The sequence below is a fragment of the Protopterus annectens genome, chromosome 1.part2 (genome assembly GCF_019279795.1).
Source record: "Protopterus annectens isolate FY-2018-M chromosome 1.part2, PAN1.0, whole genome shotgun sequence".
Classification (NCBI taxonomy): domain Eukaryota; kingdom Metazoa; phylum Chordata; order Ceratodontiformes; family Protopteridae; genus Protopterus; species Protopterus annectens.
In genome coordinates, this window is record NC_056727.1 from 961,297,242 (window position 1) to 961,321,535 (window position 24,294).

Below are 24,294 nucleotides of genomic sequence, written 5' to 3' on the forward strand. Positions count from 1 at the left end.
TTTATATAAATTTAGGTGCTCACCTTTAAATACCAATGACCTATTGATCATTAGAGATGTAACCTGTTTAAAGTTATTCTTTAAAGACATGAGCTGCAGTGGTTCTGAGAGCTGATTTCCTTGAACATTGACCCCACTTCCTGTGATATCAATATAATTTGCTGCCTACTGGATCTTGTATTAAAAAACAATGTTTTTTTCCATTTGAGGGTAATGATTTCTGTCAGTTGTCTGGGATAGCAATGGGTGCTGCATTTACTCCCTTATTTGGCAAATTAGTCCTTTGCTGTTGGGAAAACCATTTTATACTGGAAAGTTAGTACCATTCTTTAAAAAAAAACACTCCTACTTACATTTTCTGAACGACATTTTTATTGTTTGGTACATGGATCAAGACATACTACAGGAGATTTTTAATTTTCTACATGGCAGCACAACATTCCTAGATTTTAATTTAATTGTATCCAGGGCAGGGAAATCATATCTTTCCTTGATGTTTTGCTCTACAAAGACACTGATGACTGCAGTTCAAATATTTATGGGAAGCATTCTTTTTTGAACCATTGCCTTAATTTTGACAGTGTGCACGCACTTAAAGAAAAAAAAAACACTGTGAAGAGGCAATTAATCATATTGTCCAGGATTATTTCTATTGATTGGCATTTCAATGAGCAGTACTGTATTTTAAAATCTATGATTTTAGCACATGAGTATCCTGAGCCTTTAATTGATGAAATAGCAAACTTTGTGAAAACAAGTGGAATTATCAGGTTTACTCCCATCTTAAAACAGCCTTTAGCTAAGCCCATCCATAATAGCAATCTCCTGCTTGGCTGCCCTGTGGTTTTATATAATTCATTTGAATATTCTACTATACATGGAATCATTGAAAATAATGGAAGCTTATGCACATCAGGCTTAGTCCATCACCAAAATGTATTTTTAAATCCATCAATAATATAGTGGGGCAGTTAGAGCAGAAAACTTGGGGCAACAGTAAACCTGGCAAGGTAGCTAAATGTGGTTGTTGCTCCAGGTGTTGATACAGTCATGAAAATCCAAACATAGCAATACACATATTCTCCAGAGTCATTCAATATCCTAGTAGATGTAATTGTAATACAGTGGACGTTGTGTGTACTGCTATGTGTAATGCATGCCCAGCATATTACACTGGTAAAACAACATAAACTGCAAAAAAGGATCGTTGAACACTGCCACAGCAGCTGTAACAAGGACAACAAGAATACATTATTTAAACATTTCCTGGCTCAGTCAGGTTTCAAAAAAATATTTGTTTTTCATTCTGAAGAAAGTACACAAGGACTCTAGGGGTGGGGACCGGGAAACTACCCTGCTTTGCAGAGAATAGTATGAATGGCTGGTCCGCTAATTAATGGCACTAACCTCTTTTTATGTAATTATTTAATTAATGGCATTAACCTTTTTTATGTAATTATTTAAGTAGTGAATGTGTCGGATGTTTCATTTTTAAGTTCTTACTTTAAACCTTGGTACTAATAATTTAAAGAAAGAGGATGCACGTCTTACATTTCCTTTTTTCAGAAGCAAAAATAAATGACCTTGTATGGGGAAATTTTGCAATACAGTTCATTAAAGTCTATAGACTTTACACTGTCTCTTTGATGATATGCTTATATTTTTCCATCATTTGTGTCGCTCTCTGTTTTTTTAAACATATTTCTGAGTAGTGTCCCACATTCCTACTGGAAGCAGGAAGTTAAGTGCTATTTGGTATTTAAGTGTTATGCTAACTAGATGTCCAGAATTTTGGCTGAATGTAGCTACTTTTCAAGGGCCTTTGCATCTATTTTCAAGATTTGCAGGTTGAGAGGTGAGAAATATGCCTCTTAGAGCTTTTGTGCCAAGGGAGGTCAAGCTTCTGTTTATGAAACTGTTTCTGTATAATGCAGTGAGGGTGCACACTAGTTCACGCTTGTATGTATGTGTGTGTGTGTGTGTGTGTGTGTGTGTGTGTGTGTGTGTGTGTGTGTGTGTGTGTGTGTGTGTGTGTGTTTTTCCTGACATGGGTATGGTATATGGGAGGTATCATATGGGTTGTTTAAAGGAATCTTAATCCTTCCCAGATTGTACTTTGCCGGTACTGTATGTCTTGGAAACCTTGAGTACTGCTCTGTTCTGGGTTTTATAACCTCAGGTGTTAATGAGTTTCTAAATAGTTTCTAAATTAAGTTCATTCTCCTATCAAAAAGACTTGACTGGAGATAATAGATGTTTCTAGGTCAGGATGAGAAGAAAAAAGTCTGAAAGGATGATTCGTGAGAAAACGGAAAAAAAAAGTGATTAAAATATCATTATCACATTGCAAGACACTGTAATAGCTGGAGTCTGTTCTTGGTTTAGTTACCATACAGTCATGATTGCAGAGTGCCACTTATATTTGTATGTAACAGTATGTAATGGCATTTGTTTATTTTTCTGGTATGCATCAAGTGATATAACCTTTGCTTGATTTCCCAGGTAATACAGGGGCCCTGCAGCCATGGGTTTCATAGGTGCTTAACACCAGCTATGCCTGGCCTCATGCTTCACTTTCACATGCTGTACAGTGATTAACAGCATTGAAGCTGCACCCAGCTAGCAAAGGCCACTAGGCAGGTGCTTAAGTATTCGCATATGCTAGATCTAACTCTGCCTACATGAGGGATGCAGGGGGTTCTACCACCCTACTTCTTTTGATAGGCTGAAGCCTCAACCATTTTTTTGTCTGGTTGAGGCTTCAACGTGTATTAACTCATGGAATCACAATAGAATCTATTACCACGGAGACTTATTTATAGTTCACAAAAAATGAAATTGCCATTTTTTGAGATCCATTCATCCTTCCACAATCCCTTTTTTCCTATTTTTGCACATGGGGTTGGGGTGTCACATCAACAGTAACAAACATACTGCCACTCTGGTGAAGTAGAGGGATAAAGCCCTGACTATGACCCAGGTGACCTGGGTACGATGCAGGGAGAGATGGGAGTGCTCATCCTGTGGAGAGGGTATTACGTGGGTATCTCTTGAAGATGATCTCTTGTAGAGGCAAGGGATGTCACCTGAGGAGGTGTGGTCAGCAGGAGCAGTGTGGCGTGGCTGAGCTGCTGCGGTGGTGGGGCAATACACCATGAACCCCACATTACACCCCCCAGGGCTGTACCATGTTTCCACAAAGGGGAGGGGGAAATAGGGTAGACCAATAAGTCCTCCCTGGACAGAAGGTCAGACATACCAAGCTCTGTAGTCTGTAATCCATGACTGACCCCAGCAGATCACAGAATAGTATGGGGGGGGGCATGGAGGAGCTGGTAGAGACAGTGCAGATGAGGCACAAGGACCAGGGCCATAACTATAAATGAAGGGTGGGGGGGAAAGGTGAAAAAAAGTAGTGACAATCATGTAATAGCCAATGTTCACGCCACCGGGGGGCTATCCCAGCCGCAGTTGTTCTTTCATGCCACACGTGCACACACACACACACACACACACACACACACACACACACACACACACACACACACACACACATTTTCACACCTACAGCCGATTAAGAGTGTTCAATCAACCTATTGCATGTCATTGGAATGTGGGAGGAAACTGGAGAAAACCCACATGAACACACTGAGGACATTCATACTCAACGGAGACGGCACCAGAGATGAGAACTGAAGAACCTCTTTCTGTGAGGTGACAACACTACTGCCTTTGCCAGTCACATGATTCTTAATTGCAATTTCTAGTCATTATAGTAATTTCATCATAATTACTAGTGTAGACAGATAGATATACAAATGTAAAACAAGTCTGAGGGACAGAACACTACTTTATTATAAGGAGGAAATGCAGGTTTTGGCCAAGTAGTGTTTTGTCATAAAATGGCAAATTACTTGAAAATACAATGCTTTTCTAGTACCTGGACAGTTCAAATTTGAGATTTATTGGTACTTTCTTTAGAAGAATGGAACATCTCTGTCCCTGCCTATTACTGTGTGACTCAGAAAATATAATAAAGACAATAATTTGTTTTAATGGCTTACTAATAATTAAACACATTCCAGAGAAAGACTGCTTGAATGTTTAGATGTGACAGCCTTTCCTCTGGTGCTGGCTAACTTTTAAATATTAGACTTACCAGCACTTGGAAGGAATCTCATATAACTTAAGACTATGGGCAGCTTTTTGGGAATATGTTGTACCTGTAATCCTTTAAAATTATTTAGTGTTTATTATTTTGTTTTGAGTTACACAGGAATGAGGACAATATGTATGTTATGAAACCTCAAAATGTATGTGAGCTTCTTTTAAATTCTTTAGAGCTGTTCCAGACAATGGTCTTGGTCTCTAATTGACCACAACATATTTTTAAGGAATAAAAAAATAATGTGATGCCCTGAAGGAAAGGCTTATAATCTCTTTCAGTACTTGGCAGTGGTTGCACTGTAACTGCCATTGTATCATGTCAAGTCTAAGTACAGGCTGGGCTAAACAGCCTTCCTTCTGCAGATGCCTCTGACCCTTAGCCGGATTCCATTTATTAATATGGGCATTATGGGTATTCTTGAGAAGTACAGCATGAAACTCCCAATGTAGGTACTAGGCATCAAATAGCAAAAGAGACGTGTAGCATGCTCACTCACTCACTCACTCACTCACTCACTCACTCACTCACTCACTCACTCACTCACTCACTCACTCACTCACTCACTCACTCACTCACAGTCCTCCTACTTATTCACTGTATGATGTATGAAAGAAAGGTTGTGTGCAGTATTACACAATACTGTTTTGCTGCATACATAATAACCTGATTGGTCTGCTGGTGTTAACAGAGACATCAAATTCAACATTCAAGGCATATTGGAAAAAAATTAAAGCAAATTATCATTTTGGCCTTTGTTGTTATCTGTACAAGCAGAAACCGTTTTGTGTTTAAAAGGGATAATTACTTCATCCTGATCAGCAGTTTATTGGCTGACAGATGTGAAGCAATGTCCTTTTCCTTCTGTTACCCAGTGCGAATGATGTTTTTGGTGAAAATTACATGTCATTTTACTTTAATGAGCTGCGGTATGTTCATGTCCATTAGCAGCAGTGTTATTTTTTCAATATGTCTGCTGCATTTGGTGCCACAGACTATTATAGGCCATCATTTAATGCATTTACCTTTTGTTAATATTTTCTTTTTGATATTCAGGTTGACCCAGTGTAATATGGAATGCAGACATGTTTAAACCATTTTTTATTTTATTTTACATTTGTTGACCGAGAAAGTCCGACTGGATATATGTCCATTTTCAGCGGAGGCCCGGGGAGAAAAGCTCCAAATACAGTAATGAAATTTTGAAAACATAGTTAAAAAGGAATTTTGACTATTAAGACTCAACTTAAACTTTAAACATAATTAATATACATATTTTTTACAAGTACAGTCATAGAGAATAACATAACACAGAGAGTTATTACATAGCTAAACAAAAATTCTTTAGGAATAGTTAAAAAGGGAAATAATCAAAGCAAGAGGAATCCAGTACCAATAGACTTAAAAATGAGAAGCAAAAGGGAGACAGTGTCAGTCAGGATTTGAGCATGGACATAGCCACTGTGATTTTAGGAAGGTTTTAAGTTGTTCTTTGAAAAGAGGAGTGGATGTCAGGGGGATGTTAGTTCTCTTGGAAGTTTGTTCCATGGGATACCAATCGAGTTAGTAAAAAGGCAGTCCCCACATTTGTTAGAGACCATATCTCAGTCATGGACTCACAGTAATATTTTTAGTATAAAAGTATAAATTGATGTGCTTTCCCTGTCAGTCACTTCTTGCAAATCCACAGAGAGAGAGAGACAGACTCAGGTCTGCAGGTACAGAAGAGCAGAAGAAATTAGTAAATGCAACTTTATTTCAGAGAAATACCTGGATCATATCAGAGCAAGCTGACGAGTTGTCACTTTGGTGACAGTAGGTGACACTGAAACTAATGCTACCACATGGAAACAGGGAAATATTTGTTAAACCAAGTAAGATTCAAGAAGGCAGCTTTAAAGGAATAACTCGTGTGGTTTGGTCAAGTTAATGTATTTGATCAGTAACTCAGATGCAGCTGATAACTGAGACAATGAAATTCAGGTCCCTAACATAAAGTGTATCTGAAGCTCATACGTTAATACCTCCTCTTAAACTTGCAGGTAATGGCAAGTCACATGACTCAGGCTATTCTTGTAGTAGCCTATTGTCCCTTGCCGCAGGCTGAAGTCTTTCAGGATTCTGAGAAGGAGGTAGTAGCCATGACCATGTAAAGTACTGAAGTGCCAGATTTGTGATCTACCATTCAAAAATACCAAAGATTATAGACTGACAATGTATCCTTTCTTGTGACATGAACTATAACTCTGTGAGACAAGATTGCATGGCAACTATCAGGCAGTAATGAGAATGCAGATAACACCAGCAAAAACAGAAAAAGGCTAAACGATATAATTTAGCCAAGATATCACCCACATTGTGAACATGCCATACTGAATACCAGGTAGGCTAGCAAAAATAAAACTAAGTGTTAAACATAAGTGTTACTCTGGTGCTCACCGGAGGAAGTTTGTAACGCTGTTTACATGGAAGGGGTCCTCCAATTTGTAGTAGATCATCCGTTTGTTGTGCACAGCTACCACTGCTGGGTTTTTCACTGCTCGTATTCCTAGTGATTCCTGAAGTTCTGGCTGCAAGCCTTCTTCAGTCCATAGCCATCTATATATCAAGTAGAAAATAAATAAATAAATAAATAAATAACAAGGTGGAGGAAAACTATATGGTTTTACAACACTTTGACCAGTACATTTGAATTCTGCAAGGATGCAAAGATACCACATAGTGGATCTATACAACACACAACATTCCTGTATCACTGATATGCTGAGACTACAGTTTCCTGCTTTAAATAGTGCAGTGCATGTCTGCCTTCTTTCATACTGTCTGAGATTGTAACTCCCAGTATACAATTTAGTTACACTTCAATATGGCAGATGGGGAAGGCATTGGGGTACATACCCTCACCCACTGCCATAGTCAGATGATGAAACTCACGTACAGTATATGACTGATTGATATGCCTGCATTTTAGTGACATCTAGAAACCAAGCACGTCATGAATGCAAGCAAAGTATATTAACCTAATAAGATGGACTGATTTTGTATCATAAACAGGGTTTCATCTGATCCCCAAATATAAAATTTCCTTGTTCAAAAAAAAATAATACAACAAGTGAATGAAATTTCCATTGTTCCTCAAATATTGCATCTTTTAAACATGGATACATCAGAGACATTATGTATAGTCTGCAGTATTAAATTAAACTTTTCCTTGATAAGCATTTAAAAACTGCCCTGCTATGCTGTCCTATTCACCATGTAATCCATTTCTTCCTGCTCATACCTTTAAAATAACTGAAGCACTGAATACATGATAGGACTTGTTCCCAGCATGTTGCTACAGATGCATTTTGACGGTGTAACAAAACTTCAGAATATTACATTATGCAACAGTCCTGCTTTAATCAATATACCATGCCTTGAAAGAGGAGCAGAAAAGAAAGCAACAAAAGTCAAGTTATGTATACTGCCTCATAGAAATGGATAAGCTGATTGACACACTAAAGTAATAAATGCAAACCCAAAATTTATGAATACTTTCTTGAATTATTAATACATGCATTTTAGATTGGTGTTTTCAGGAAGTGCCATTCACCATACTACATGGCACACAGACACATAGCCATAGACACAGCCATAGACCCCCCCCCCCACACACATACACACAGGGTTGGATCCACCACTAGGTGATCTAGGCAGCTGCCTAGGGCCTGGTGCTGGCTGGGGGGAGGGTGGCTGTACTATATTAGTTAAAAAAAAAGTTTCCCAGTACTGATGGATTTCTGATTGGTGCCTATAGCAAACAGATGATTTCCTGCTCTCCATGTTGTGCCAGCTCCAGTCTCATTGGCTCACCATCTGATACTGGAGCCAGTGGTACAGCAAATGAAAAATGTCTGGGAACTGGCATGAGATTTTACCCACATGTGGAGAGGAGTGCTTTTTAATATTGAGCAGACTGAATTTCTTGGACCATTTGTTTGTTTTACAACATGCCAAGGGAACTGGAAGCTGCTAAACAGGGGAATGCACACTGAATTTCAGTATGCAATCTACTAAACACAGGCTTAGGAGAAACAACAACAGTGGTAAGCAAATATTGTTATTAGGGAACAAGCAGCATTGTTGTGCGTTGTGAACACTGAATTGAATTTCTTTGCCAGCAGTAAGGAACTGAAAAGCACAGAAAGGTGTGTATTTATTAAGGAAATTACCAGTGTGGAAATATGTGTGTTTGTATGTGTGAGTGTTTGAGAGAGAGAGAGAGAGAGTGTATGTGAAATGCCCTAGTTAGAGGGTCTGGCCAGTTAAGTCAAACCCTGTACCTTAAGTACATGAGGCAATGATCTTAATCCTCCACAAAATCCACCAGACCTCTATTAGTATTGTTTTCCTTTGTTAAATCAGTCAGGATTACAGTCAGTCATTACACTTCACAGTTTTAGTTATTCAGAAAGTACACGTTGATGCAAAACCTTTCTGATAACGTTTTAAGTAATTTTGAATAACCTGCTGTTATCCGTCTACAGTTTTACAGAACATCCATGATTTTGCCTCATATTAATGCCCCGTCTTTCAGCAAGTCATTTAATCAGGCAGTGCTTTGGGGCAACTGGAAATTTGGGTTAAGCTCCTCAGTGGTCCACTGAACTCCAAGCCTAGTGAATAGCTATGAACCATAATAGTTATGGTGCAAAAGAAGGAAATTGTAGTAAACAGGAGCATAATAACATGAGCTGCATTCTTTGGATGTGATCCCTGCTTTCCTTAATGTTGACAATGTTTATTATTTAGCTATAAATAAATTGGACCGTATACAGTGTGTGTGTTTAATGCTAGTATTTTAACTATGAACACATTTTAATTTGGCTTGTTTTTTTGCTGGCAGGCAGGTGTGAAATGCACAATTCGTCTTGCTCTTAGTGCAGATGTGTAAAGCTATGAGCTGTTAGGCATGCTTCCTGTAGAACGTGGATTGATTCCCTCAGCCCGCATTTGTCTTCTATATAACTCTGCCAAGTTACTTCATCAGACAGCACTCGTGGGTTGCTTCTAAAAAGGGACAATTGTGTCCAGTGGGCTGTCTCAGCTGTTAGGAAATGCATTATACATTTGTCTTTTGAATTCTCTCTGTTCTCTAACACTGCTGGGAAAAACTGGAACCTACTTCCTGGTGAACTTTAATCACTGTCCTCAATATCACTTTTCAAATATAAACTGAAACTATAGCTTAGAACACATTGGTTATGCCCCTGTACTGACCCTGACTAGCTCACTCTTTTTTATTACGGGGCACTGCTTACCTATTACTCTTTTGTACTAAGTCCAGTTTCCTTGATAACCAAAGAGAGCAAGATCTTGTAAATTAAGCTAAAGTATATAGGAACATCATTTGAATGTATATTGTTTAATGATATGTGTTAAGTTTGTTAAATAGTAAGGTATTGAACTATTATCATCTGTTAAAATGTTGTACTGTACCAACATTTTTATAATTGTGTTATTGGAGCTTATCTCCCCAGGCCTCTACTGAAAATGGACATATATCCAGTTAGACCAGTCCGGTCAACAAATGTAAAATAAAAAATAAATAAAATTCCTGCAGCGTTTACATAGACACTAATTAGTACTTCACTATATCCTATTTGAGTATGAATCCTAGCATGTCTCTTGTAGTTTAAGGGTTGCCACATGCATTGTGTGAAGGGAAGAGAAGTTTATATTTGTCATCTTATTGTATAGCTGATCTAGTTTAAGAAATATTATGGCAATATCACCAGTACATCATTTTTTTAATGCACCCTAGACAATTTATTATTCAAAGGCACCAAGCACTACATTTCCAGAGAAAGCACTGAAATGCAACAACCTCTGCATTAGTAATAGTTCTCTTTAATGTGGAATTCTTCAGATGACTTTTACTTCTGCAGAGATTGTGCGTATTGACATAACAAATGTTATCAGGTGGTTAATATTTTTTATGCTTTCATAAATACTCAAGTTAGAATGTGATACACATCGGTGGTTCTTATGTTATGATACTAGAAAAGTACATGTAATTTATTTCTTTATAAAAATAAGGGGCTCTCTGTGGATGAAAGTACCTTACACTCTTTTCATCTGGTCACTTTAAACAGTTTTTAATCTGGCTTTGCAGGAGTAGTGTGCAGGTGTGTGTGTCAGTTGGAATACTTCAGTTACTATGACTTTACTCATTATTATTGCTATAAGTTATTTATTTATTTATTTATTGACACAGACATCTGAGAAGGCTGTGGTCAACAAGGTAGCTGTAATTACTAAGTTTTGGTGGGTGTCTATGCATAAAAATGTCTAACTCTGCTGAGCTGTTGAAGTTAAAAGGTTTTTAGCCAGTCTTTGCAGGACTAGTAAGCATTTGGGTAAAGCAAATTGGAACACTTTACTTTGGCCATTTTTATCACTATTAGATGTGTCATGTTCACAGTCAATAAAGTGACTATAATTGTTGAGTATGGATATTGGTGTGTTATAATGACAGCAATCTGAGTAGCCTATTGTGGCTGCAATGTTCTGACATGGGCACTTTTGTCATTATTGGTTCATATACTTTGTTTCATTGCTTGTTGGAAAAATTGTTCAAAACTACAAATTTAAAATGTACTTTAACAAATATTGCTATATTAAACAAGAAATATAATCAAGAAGATTAATTAAAGAACACATGCATTTATGCATGGTACTAAAAATGTGTGCAGGGAGCCATGGTTTGAAAACAGCCTAGGGCCAAAGATAAACTCAATCTGCCACTGACCATATACATTTTTAGTGAATGTGACTTTCAGTGCATTTTCAATGGAGGTTAGGTTTGACCTAATATCTAAGATATTTACCTCATACATACAAGGTCCTCTCAACTGTCCAGATTTTTGCAGAATGTCCAGATTTTTGGCTCATATATTTGGTATGTTGCTCATAAAAGTTGTGGTTTTCTGACAAATCACTTGGATGATCTGAGGATTAAGTCACTAAATAATGACATAAACTTGAGTTTCAGACTTCATATCCTTCAGAAAATGTATATTAAAACAAACCCTGTTAATCTAGCAACTTTGTAAGTTTATAACCCGATTGCCTCGTGGTTTTGGCGTCTTTTCAGACTTGTTGGCTGCTGGTGAAGCACCCACCAAGAGGAGAAAACACTGAGAGAAGAAAGGAGCCACTTTTGAGATTTTAAGTATTTTTCTTCAGATTATTTGTTAAGATTTCTGCATTGCCGCCTACTTTGTGGTGTTTTCCAGCTTGCTAAACTTGATATCTGTATTAGAAACTGTATTTAGAACACATCTAGAGCCTGTTTACTGCATTTCCTGTGTTGCACTTATTTTAAAATCGTTTTTTTTAAAACTTGCATTTTACCTGTCTCTGGCCTAGCACTCAAGTGTGGGGTCATTTATTGCACTGTTCTAACTTGTTGCTACTCGTGTAACTCTGCTATCTTTAAAAAAAAAAAAAAAATCTTGCTTTTTTCCCACTTTCTGAAATTTAAAAAAAGTTCAGTTACAGATTTGCTGTTCTGAACTGTTTGTAAGTTTCTTGGAGGCCATTGCTTGCTTGGGCTAAAGGGAAGTCTCTGTGTTCATCAGTGGCAGTGGTAAACACTGAACAGCCTGCCTGCCCCTGTGGGAGTGGTTACTGCCTAGAAACAGTAGTTTTATTGGCCATTTTGGGTCAATTCCAAACTCCTTGATCCCCCTCTTTTAAAACCCTCTTTTGCGTGGTTCTGCACGTTTTTGCGCAGAACGCAGCATCGGGCAGCACCACTTAATCAGGTTTAAACTATTCTCGGCTCCACAAAGTCTGCTCTTCACTTTTTCCCTTAGAACTGTTCCAAATCTGAAAGTAAGCACTCTATTTTCCTTCTAAAACCCAGCAGTAGCTAGGATAAGTGTCTTATAAGTAAGCACTAATAAACTAAAGCACTACACCCTCTTATACTCCCCTTAAGTACTTGGCTCCCTATTGGTCCTTTTTGATCAAGTCAAAAAGTAATTCCTTATACTATTCTGGCATGTCCAAAAGTCAGTTTCAGGTCTACTCTCCAGTCCAGCTGGTGAATATGGGACTCTTGAGGCAATGTTACAACTGCCTTATGTACACAGACCACCCTCTCCTCTTCCCAACAAGCTCAAATATATGTGAGAGATGCAACTATATAGCCAAACTGGAGGCTGAGCTCTCTCAACTTAGTACTGGCATGGTCAGTCTGGAGGAGAAGGTAATCACACACACCACAAATCCAGTCTCACACAGACCTATAGCAACAGCAAACCAAACACATAAACACACAAAAACATACTCGGAGGCTCTAAATAAAAATCTGCCCAAGCAACAGAGACCTCCAAAGCAGACATCCAAGCAACCGCTACCCCACAACAATACTCACGTATCACATAGTTCATAAAGTCAGTGTGCCACACAGTCACAGCCCTTAAGGCTAAACAACACACCTAATACACTTGTAATAGGTGACTCTATCGTCAGACACACTGACGTCCCTCTCACCAGGCTGAACAAGGAGAAGGTCCCTGTAAGCTGCCTGTCGGGTGCCAGGATCTGCCACATAACACAAGCACTCAGGTCACTCCAAAGCAAGTACAAATATGACTCAGTCATTGTCCATGCTGGTGTGAATGACCTGAGACGTACCTCCCTGTATTACATGAAAAGAGACATAGAGGAGCTCTCTGATCATGTGGCCCAGGCCTGTATGACCTGACCTTGAGTAGCATCTTACCCTCACCAATAATGATACCACAGTATAAAGACAAAATGATCAATTTCAACAATTGGCTAAAGTATTGGTGTCACTGAAAGGGGATCCAGTGTCTGTCAGCCTGGGATGACATGCTTGACAAGCCATGTTGCTTCACTAGGGACGGCTTGCACCTGTCACCCCTGGGTTTTCGAATACTGGCCAAGGCTCTTGCCACCCCCATAGTGCCTTTTTTAGGCAAGGCTCAAAAGATAAACCCACCTCCTTAGACAACACAAGGAAAAAGAAACTAAGGGTAATGCTGCTCAACGCCAGAAGTCTAAACCTCAAGATGCACGCACTCGAGGCTCTCCTCAGTATGGAGAATATCGATATCTGTGCAGTAACAGAAACCTGGTTCAAGGCTCCCGAGAGCACCCCAGCACTACCAGGCTACACCTCATACCTTGCTTTTCGGCCCCAAAACTCAGACCGAACCACAAGAGGAGGGGGAGTATCGATTTTCATCAAAGATACCCATAAATCCAGGCTAGTGGCACTGCACGAAGCATCTGAGACCATCCATGTGCAATTAACAGTGGGCAAAACTGCCTTCCAGTTTGTAGCCTGCTACAGACCACCCTCCCAAACTCAGGAACCTCACTCAGCTTTCCTGAAGACACTGGAGAATATGAAGGTCTCTCCAAACACCATTATATTGGGTGACTTTAACTACCCAAACATAGACTGGGAGCACTACTCAAGCCCCAACACCCTAGCCCAATGGTTCCTAGAATTTATAAACTCAAATGCTATGGAACAACTGGTCATCACTCCCACAAGAGGGGAAAACATATTGGACCTGATCATCACCAACATGGGGACTCTATGTTCCATACCAGAGGTATACCCCTCATTGGTAAGATCTGACCATAAATTAATCACTATGGACATCCATATCCCGTCCCCACCCCTAGCAAAGGAAACCACGGTCAAAAACTTCTCAAAAGCAAACTTCCCACTTCTCAAAACCGAGGTGGAATCCTTCAAAGCCCCAGGGCCAGTGGAAAATAAGGCCCAAACCGCAGAATCCTTTACAAATGCATTCTATGGATACCTACAGGACTGCATAGATCATGCTATCCCAAATAAAACCAAGACACACTCCTCCAAGGGCAGGAGACCTGTCTGGTGGACCCCAGCCATAAATAAGCTGTACAACAGAAGGAGGAAGCTACTACATGATAGAGCAAAATCCTTGAAAGGAAAGGCAACTCTGATCAGTACTAGCAAGAAACTACAATCCCTCATAAAATCATCTAAGGCTAGCTTTGAAAGAAAAATTGCACAAGACGCTAAAGGTAATCACAAGGCCTTCTTTAGTTATGTCAGAAACCTGGGTGGAAACTCCCAAATATACTCTGAGTTAGTGCAAAATGACAAAAAATACACTGAAACCACAGACATTGCCAACATCCTGGCAGACAGGTTCAGTGCAAACTTCTCCCCCCTTCCCCCCCAAATGAGCAAATGACTATCCCAACAGAGTGTAGCCTCCCTGATATCACAGATGCACAGGTGAGAGCTGCCCTCTCCAAAGCAAAAAACACAGCATCAATGGGACCGGACGGTGCCCCAGGCTGCGTTTTACATGAGCTCCAAGAAGAACCGAACCCTCACTTAAAATCACTATTCAGTCTCAGCCTTACAACAGGATATGTACCCAAAGAATGGCGTACAGCAACAGTGGTCCCACTCCATAAAGGTGGTGCCACAACAGACCCCGGAAACTATCGCCCTATAAGCCTAACTAGCCTGGTCTGTAAAGATATGGAGCGTATCATCATGGAACTCATAAACAAAGACATTGGGAACCTCCAAACACTGGATCCTACCCAATTTGGCTCTGTTAAGGGCAGATCTTGCCTCTTGAACCTGGTCGATTTCTTTGAAACAGTCACCAAGGCCATAGACGAAGGGAAGGTAGTCCACACAACCTACCTTGACCTTGCAAAAGCCTTCGACACAATACCCCACTCGGGCATCATAAATAAGCTCACCAACTTAAATATCAACCCCTATGTCACAAGATGGGTTGCAAACTGGCTTAGGGATAGAACCCACATGGTCAGAATTGCAGGTGCTTTGTCAGACTCTAATCCAGTTACAAGTGGCGTCCCACAAGGCTCAGTCCTGGGACCTCTCTTGCTTGGTATATATTTCTCTGAGGTACAGGCTAACACAGGAGGACTTTGGCTGACAAAGTTTGCAGATGACTGCAAACTGGGGGCCATAATCGACTCGCCAGCTGACATAAGCATCCTCCAAAAAGGTCTCACAGAGACGGATAACTGGTGCCAGAGCCATGGCCTAAAGGTAAATGCCAAAAAGTGCATAGTCATCCTCTTTGGGAAAAACAAAGTGCCCACAAATTACCACATAGATGGTAATCCATTAAGTACAGAAGAAGTAATTAGGGATTTGGGGACCCAAGTAGATTGCAATCTCTCCTTTGACAATCACATTGACAAAGTGGTTAGAAAGACATTCTATATAGCCCACCTTATCACGAAGGGGTTCACATCTAGATCAAGAGAGGTCGTTGTGTCCCTCTATTCATCACTTATCAGGCCCATAATTGAATACACCTCAAGAAATCCAAATCCATCTGAGCTACACGCTCCAGTGACTTAAACCTCAGCACAGAAATAAATAGAACATGCTGGAGGGACAGATTCATATCCCAGAGGCTCCCCTCACTCTGGAACAAAATCCCAATCCATGTTAGACAGAGCCCCTCAATGACCCTCTTCAAGAAGAATCTTGACATTTGGATGGGAGATCGTAAATTTACCCCTGGGATCTCTTCTGTGCCACTGCTAGACAGAGGCATGGTAAACTAACCTGAAATGGGCTATCTTCTGTGACCTACTATACAGAAGCACAGTCATCTAATCTAAAAAGGGTGGCGAAAGCCAAACACACTCTGGCTAGGCTTGTAAATGCCCTAGGGCAGATATCCTAGTATCAACCTATGAACCTATAAGAGCAATATTTAAAATATGTCCCTATTTTGGGCCTTTGTCCCACCATTTTGTCGGGCTTTGTCCAGATTTCTTGCACTAAGAAGTTGAGAGGTATGAGTATGGAGTTTGACTCTGACCTCGGGTTATTGGGCTAGGCTTGTAATAGTCTTCGGACTGATCTCCTAGTATTTAACTAATATGAGTTTTAGTGCATTTTCAATGAATGTGAGTTTCAGGGTTCTGTGCTGAGACCTCTCCTGTTTGGCATCTACTTTTCAAATAAAAGCCAATACCAAATGCCTCTAGCTGACAAAGTTTGCAGATGACTGCATGCTAGCAGCAATCATTGAATCCCCAAATGGCTTAGGCATCCTGCAGGATGGTTTGTCTCAAATAAATAACTAGTGCCAAAATCATGGACTGATCCTTTGGAAAGTCATCTACCCCCGGGAACTAGCACACTAACAATACACCCCTAAGAGTTGACACAGCTATTCAGTATTTGGGAACTTATGTGGCCTGTGACCTAATTTTGATAAACATACATCTATTGTTATAAGAAAGTCCTTCTATATTGAGCATCTTATAAACAAAGGAATTGTGTCTATATCTAAGGATGTCATTGTACCCCTTTATTCAGCCCTCATTAGTCCATTCATTGAATATAATACACCGTTTGAAATGTATCTGTCCAGACACATGCATAGGTTCATAGGTTTATACTAGGCTATCTGCCCTAAGGCATTTATAAGCCTAGCCCAAAGTTATGTGGCTTACGCCACCCCTTATGTTAGAAATAATGTGCCCATTTAGTTTGTTGTACCTCTGTCCAGCAGTGACACAGAGATGATTCCTGGGGTAAACCTACGATCTCCCATCCACCAGTCAAGATTTCTCTTGAACAGTGCCAGCGAGGTGCTCTGCCTCACATGGACCGGGATTTTATTCCACAGCATGGGGAGTCTCTGGGTGATAAATCTATCCCTCCAGCACTTTGTATTTAATTATTGTAGCTTTCTCAGTGGTATTTGAATGAATAGGCTGATAGTGCTTAACATTACTTGATTTTCCAGTGCAAAAGATTAAAGCAAATTCATGCATAGCAAAAGTCCAACAAAGCTGACAAGAGACCAAAGAAACAAAAATTGGTTAAAAAGAAACTTTAATTAATCTATTAAACACTTTAATTTTTTGTTACTGAATTATATATTGACATGATTAATTACATTACTTTGCTGTGATGAAATGTCATTTAACAGGAAAAAAGTGCTTATACGTTTTATTAATGTTTCTTGTGTACACATTTTAGTATGCTTGTTTTTTGGATTTAAATCTAGACATCTCTTTTCTCATGATAAAAAATTGTACCTCAGTGTGTTTAACTACTACTATTTATATAAGACTTTTTTGTGCCATTGACCCATCCACAGTACCTGACACCCCAGGTTTTCTGGCCTTCTCTTTCATCCCCTGGTACCTTTACAAGGTTCCACCTGAACATCCTATAGTATCAGGGCATGGATGGGTTACAGAGTACATTTCTATTTTGGTTAAATATCAACTGAAGAAGGTTTTGCACATGGCACCATCTATTTTAAAAGATACACCAGAGTTTTTACAGAGGCTTTCAGGCTATATAAAGGGTGAACATATGGAAGAGTATTTCTATTTTGTCACAGTGGATGTAAATAGTTTACTTACCGTAATTCCAAATGAATATGGCATTAAAGCAATAAAAAATTTTTATCCAGTAAAGTTGATGAGAACCAAACAGTGATAGGCCAAATATGTGCTCTTTCAATGTTAATATTGGAACACAACTTGTTTATTTTCCATGGACATTACTACCTACAATGTTGGGCCATTACAACTCCTATGTCAATATAGTGTTGGCTAACTGGGAGGAAATGTTTGTTTTTTCTCAACACAGATGGAGATCTCTTGTACTTTTCTACCAGCGTTTTGTGGATGAAATTTTTCATCTTTGGTCTGGTACCCCTCAACAGTTTTGAGAATTTGTTGATCATCTAGAAAGAAGTACAGAATTTTTATGATTTACTTATAGTATCTCTGACATGGAAGCCACATTTTTGGATGTCAAGGTATATAGAGATGCTTCCTCAAAAGTATGTACTAGACCACATAAAAAAGATTGTTGGAATAATATGAAGTTAAAAAAGGACAACATGCATCCATACGATATTTTTCCAAATTTAGTGATGGGCCAGATCCTGAGGACATCTAGGTTATGTATGGAGGAACGTGTTTTTCAGCAAGAAGTGGAACAATTACAAAAGCATTTTCTTGACAGAGGGTACAGTAAGAAAGATTTGACCCAAACGAAAGATGTTAGAAAAGGACTTGGTCGCCCATGGTTTAGAACACCAGAGGAAAGCATAGTAAAAAGAGATGACAATAAGCTCACCTATTCCAGGGTTACACTGAAATATAATAATAGGGTTGGACGAATCTGTCAAGTGATCAGAAATAATTGGAAGATTTTAACAAGGAATGAGGACATAAAGGACTGGTTACTTCATACTCTCTTTTTTCCTTTAGGAACAATGCAAATTTGAAAAGGCTGTTATGCAGAGACATACAACCACATATGACTTTACCACTTGCATTGTCAAAAAAAGGAACTTATGCCTGGGGAAATTGTAAAGTGTGTACATATATTAACCATGAAAAAAGTTATGTACATTCAGTGATGAAAAGAATTTGTGAACCACAAATTTATGCCAATTGTAGGACAAAATGTGGTTTATCGTGCCATGTGTACGTTCTGTAAGTGTTTTTATACTGGCAAGACTAAATGTATGTTAAAAGAAAGGATTTTGCAACATATTGGCTGCATAAGTTGATGTGACAATAGAAATGCATTGTTTAAACATATTGCTAATTTTCCTACATATGGTTTTATTTTTATGGTGTTAGAAATTGTATTCATTGGCATACAAGGTGGTGATATAATTGATTATACTGAAAGGGAAGAAGCACGATGGATTACTGAACTACATGCAGACATATTTCTGGGACTTAATGGTGTCATCCCCCTCAAACCAATTCTGAAGGGGCGCAGGCCCCGGTTTTAGATTTTAATTGGATACAGTTGATTGAAAGAAATGGCATTGATTGGCTGTTCTTCTTTTTTAACTTGAATGGCGTTTTAGAGAGTTAGATCTGATGAAGGGCAATAGCCTGCAAGTGCTAATCTCAATAATTATTATTTTGGTTTGTTTGTTGCTTTTATTAAAGGTTTTATCTGTATCTCAGCTGTGGTGGTCCAGACTAGTGTTTGTACTACATCTCTCAAAGTAAATGCCACATTAACCATGTAGTCTTCTTTAATGTAACCCTAATGCATCTATAATTTAGCCTATAGTTGTCTACCTGTATAGCCTCTCTGTGTCTTTTTTGAAATGAATCAAGTTTAGGCATCTGGTATATGTTGCTTTTGTTTTGCTGCTGTATGTCAGAGACTTAAACTTCATTAGCAGATATCACAAATGACCCAGTGAGCTTATCCTCACTGTATCACTCTGCACTAAGCTACTGAACTAATTGGTGGTTTCTTTACATTCAAGACACACTGTAATCACCAAACGTAAAAACTTTTTAATACGAAGCTTTCAGGTCTACACCCTTCATCAGCATACAACTCAATGTCTATTCATCACATTTAAATGGAGAAACATTACAGTCACATGAACAAACTATCCATACAAAAGAAACTAATTAACATATCTCATTAAAAAATTTTTTAAAACCACATGTAAAAAGTGTAAAATACTAAACATTTTCCCTCTGTTTTTTAACTAATATTGGCTTCAAACTTACTTTATTATTCAAACCAGGCATTTTATCCGCCTGAAGTCGTATAATCCATTCATACTCTTTCAATTGTAGTAAATTATCCACATCTCCCCCCCTCATACCCATGTTCAAAACATAAATACATCTAAACTTAAAAAAATGTGAACTATAAGCCATTAGATGTCTATATAGCCCATTAGTTTCAACTTTTCTCTTAATTTCGGATTTATGTTCTATTATTCTATCTTTTAACCTTCTTGTGGTTTTACCTACATAGAATGCATTACATTCCATGCAGGTAGCTAAATAGACTATCCTCATAGTGGTACAGTCCGCACTACATCTAATGGCAAAATTCTCATGGGTTACAGGGTGTTGAAAATGATCTTCCCCTTCATATATATCAGCGCAGCATGTGCATTTAAAACATTTATATGTGCCTATCTTATTACGTATAGGTTTCATTCCACTATCAAAATCCTTATAACAAAGCATTTGTTTAAGGGTTTGTCCATTTCTAAAGGCAAATTTAGGTGTTGAGCCTAATATTTGTTGCAACTCTGGCATTGCCATTAATATTACCCAATTTTTATGTATGATACTACATACATCTTTGGTGTTACCATTAAACGTGGTGACAAATCTTAATGCATTATCAGTATGAGGCCTATCTAATTCTAATACCTGTTCAACTTCCTGACATTGTTCAGATGTGAAAACTGGACAATAAATATTTTTCCTTTTTTGTAATACTTCATTATAAATCCTATTTACATCATTACTAGAATACCCATCTTTAATAAATTCATCCCTCATAGCCAACATTTGTTCAACAAAACAAGCCTCTTCTGAGGTTAGCCTACTCACTCTAATCATCTGTGATTTCAAAATACCTTTATATACATGCGCCAGGTGCATACTAGTTGTCTTTAAGTATCTGGTTGCATGCACTGCCTTCCTATGTATCATAGTCTCCAGATTGTGCACTTTTCTATAAATGTCCACATCCAAAAATACCATACTCTTATTTGAGTAAGACATTTTAAATTCTAAAAAGGAAGTAGTACTATTTATGTATATTAAAAAATTATTAAGTTCTATTTCACTACCAGTCCATACAAAAAAACAATCATCAACAAATCTACTATAGCACTCTATATATTTACTATGAACCATCTCACTACTGAGTATATATTGTTTTTCCCACATATATAGAACTAAATTGGCAAAAGTGTTGGCAACCGATGTGCCCATCGCCACACCTGTCAATTGTTGAAAAACATCCTTGCCAAATATGAAAATATTTTTCGTTAATACTATATGTAGTAAAGAGCATATATTTTCAATTTCTCTAGATTGAAAAATATTTTGCATTAATAAAAATCTCCTTATACTTTCTATACCATACTCAATGGGAATCACTGTAAATAGTGATACTATATCCAATGTAACAAAGATATACTCATTTACAGTATTATTTCTGTACCATACATTAAGTTTCTGTAAAAAGTGCACTGTATCCTTAATTATACTCTCACATTTTGGTAGAAACTTAGCTAACATTAACTGTAGGTACTTGGATATTGGTTCGGTCACCCAACCTTTACCCGAAACAATCGGTCTTAATGGAGGGTCTACTAGAGACTTGTGTATTTTAGGTATCCCGTAGATTTGTGGAATTTTTGGACATGACACAGTAAAATAACTCAATAAATCTAGACTAATATCTTGATTCAACTGCATTTCATAGATCGCTAAATTTACTTGGGATATCTGATCTTTCACTTCCAAAGGAGTCAACATCTTAAAAGTACATCCATCAGATAAAAAAGTGGAAAATTTGTTATTATACCATATTTTATCCATCATCACAGTGGCACCACCTTTATCGGCCTGCTTTATTATAATATCAGTGTCATTTTTTAAAGATGTTAGAGCTTTATACTCATTATAAGACAAATTATATTTACTATGTTTTTTAATATTAGTAGCATATAAGGCCCTAAGCTCCAACTCAACTAGCTCAATAAAAGCTACTAAGACGGGGGATAGTTGGGGCAAAAAGGTACTAGATCTTCTACATGTTTGTTGTGTTGTGCTAGATTGTTTAAACATCATTTGTAACATCACATTCCTAGCAAAAAGTTTTACATCAGTAATAACATCAACAATGCTATCCTTAAAAGAAGGTTAAAAGATAGAATAATAGAACATAAATCCGAAATTAAGAGAAAAGTTGAAACTAATGGGCTATATAGACATCTAATGGCTTATAGTTCACATTTTTTTAAGTTTAGATGTATTTATGTTTTGAACATGGGTATGAGGGAGGAGATGTGGATAATTTACTACAATTGAAAGAGTATGAATGGATTATACGACTTCAGGCGGATAAAATGTATGGTTTGAATAATAAAGTAAGTCTGAAGCCAATATTAGTTAAAAAACAGAGGGAAAATGTTTAGTATTTTACACTTTTTACATGTGGTTTTAAACAATTTTTTAATGAGATATGTTAATTAGTTTCTTTTGTATGGCTGGTTTGTTCATGTGACTGTAATGTTTCTCCATTTAAATGTGATGAATAGACATTGAGTTGTATGCTGATGAAGGGTGTAGACCTGAAAGCTTCGTATTAAAAAGTTTTTACGTTTGGTGATTACAGTGTGTCTTGGATGTTTCTGGTTCTTCACTTGTGTTTTGCTGGTTTCTTTACATTCCCATTTATTCCACTTTCTGCAACCAAATAGGTATAGATAGGGTTTAAATCCCATCACTCCCAATGAGGTGTCACATTCAACATGTGAGGACAGCAGCTTACGCCCATGGACCTACTATGCTTGCTGCTCCAAACAGGAGTGGGATGGTCATTTCAGTCACACTATAGGTGTCCAGATGGTTAATGCAAAAAAAGTGTACACAAATCTGATTCACTAATCAATTTAAGCTATTCTCCAAATGCAATTGGCCTCAACAGACTACACAGCATATATACTACTGTCCTGAGTATGGGCCTCCAAAATCCACATCTAGACTATGGCAACAAATTGACCAATTACCAAGTTGACTCTTTGGCCTAGCATCACTAGTCATGTTCTCATTTTAAGATTTGTGAATACCAGTGTCTTTCAGTGTCTCTTATTCACCACACATACACACACACACACACACACACACACACACACACACACACACACACACACACACACACACACACACACACACACACACACACACACACACACACACACACACACATGCACACACACACACAAATCCCAGGAAAGGCTAGCAGAATTCTTCAATTCCTCACAGCTTTCATCCTGGCAAGGTAGTACTGCCACATCCATCCTAGATATGGCATGGGACCAACACACCAGTTACTTCTGCCATTCTTGATCTAGAGCCAAATAAATTAACAATAAACACAACATAGTAATATGCAGAGCAATCTGAACAAATAGAGGCAGATAACTAACAACCTACCGTGCTAAAAATACCCTGCTCTCAAATGATTAATAAAACATAACTAAATACCAGCCACAAGATCATATTTATTTACTCTTTGTTCACCGGGTAAGTGGACTGGTCTGTTGACTCTTTTTAAGCCACAATCCGAGCTCAAAAAAGCAGAAAATACATCACTGTTTGTCAGGCAACAGTATTATATTCAAAATGAGTACTTAGCAAGAGTCAGAACATAGTAAGATTGAATGCAGATAGGGTAACATTACAAGATCTAGTCAGAGTGCATTGAGAAAAAAATATATATATGTATACACACACACACACACACACACACACACACACACAAAATGCAAGCAAAGATATACATAAAATACAGTGCAACCATAAACACATAAACTCCTATATACAAGTGAAATATTTGTTTATGATGACATATTAAGAGGATGAGAAAAGTTTAGTAACTGTATTTTAGTATTCATGATTATAGGATGATAATTTACCTAAGTATTGTCATGGTAACAGTTGCAGGTAGATTCAGTAAAGAGATGCTGTTTAAGTAGAGCTTTGAAGCTTTGGTTTCTAGATTTTTGATGTCTGTAGGCAGGTGTTTCCAGGTATTAGGTCTCATTCTAGAGAAGGCTCTCTCACCTACAGCAGTTTTAAATAGAGGGCATACTAGAGAGAAACTTTTGTCCTGTGTACTTCTGAGTAAATAAGGATTATCTTACAAAGGTAGCGTCATTCTTAAGGGTGTCCGTGACCATGTTTAAAAATGAATAAATAAAAATGTGTCTTAAAATTAATAAATAAAAACTTTCCTTAGACAATGAAATGTAAGACAGTGTTGATGCAAATATGTTGAGGTAAAGATAGTTGCAAAAAGAATGGTAAAAATATTAATTAGCTGCACAGACAGGAACCTTAAAGAAAACCTTTAACTAAGCTATGCCGAATACCCCAGTTGTCCGTACCTGAAAGAATACTTAACACTCGCTGCACTAAATACAAACGATTGTATAAGGTGGTTTGCAGACATCCCTTATATAGGTCATCCCAAGGTCTAAGCAGGACTAACTTTACATACG

General features: G+C 38.1%; 1 protein-coding gene across 1 annotated transcript in view; it reads right to left on the reverse strand.

Annotated features, from left to right (window-relative positions):
• Positions 1-24,294, reverse strand: part of LOC122792425 (protein disulfide-isomerase A6-like) — a 907,246-nt gene that overhangs the window by 134,485 nt on the left and 748,467 nt on the right. The window contains exon 11 of the mRNA XM_044060214.1: positions 6,605-6,763. Coding sequence (XP_043916149.1) covers positions 6,605-6,763 — 159 coding nt within the window. The remainder of the gene's footprint in view (positions 1-6,604; positions 6,764-24,294) is intronic.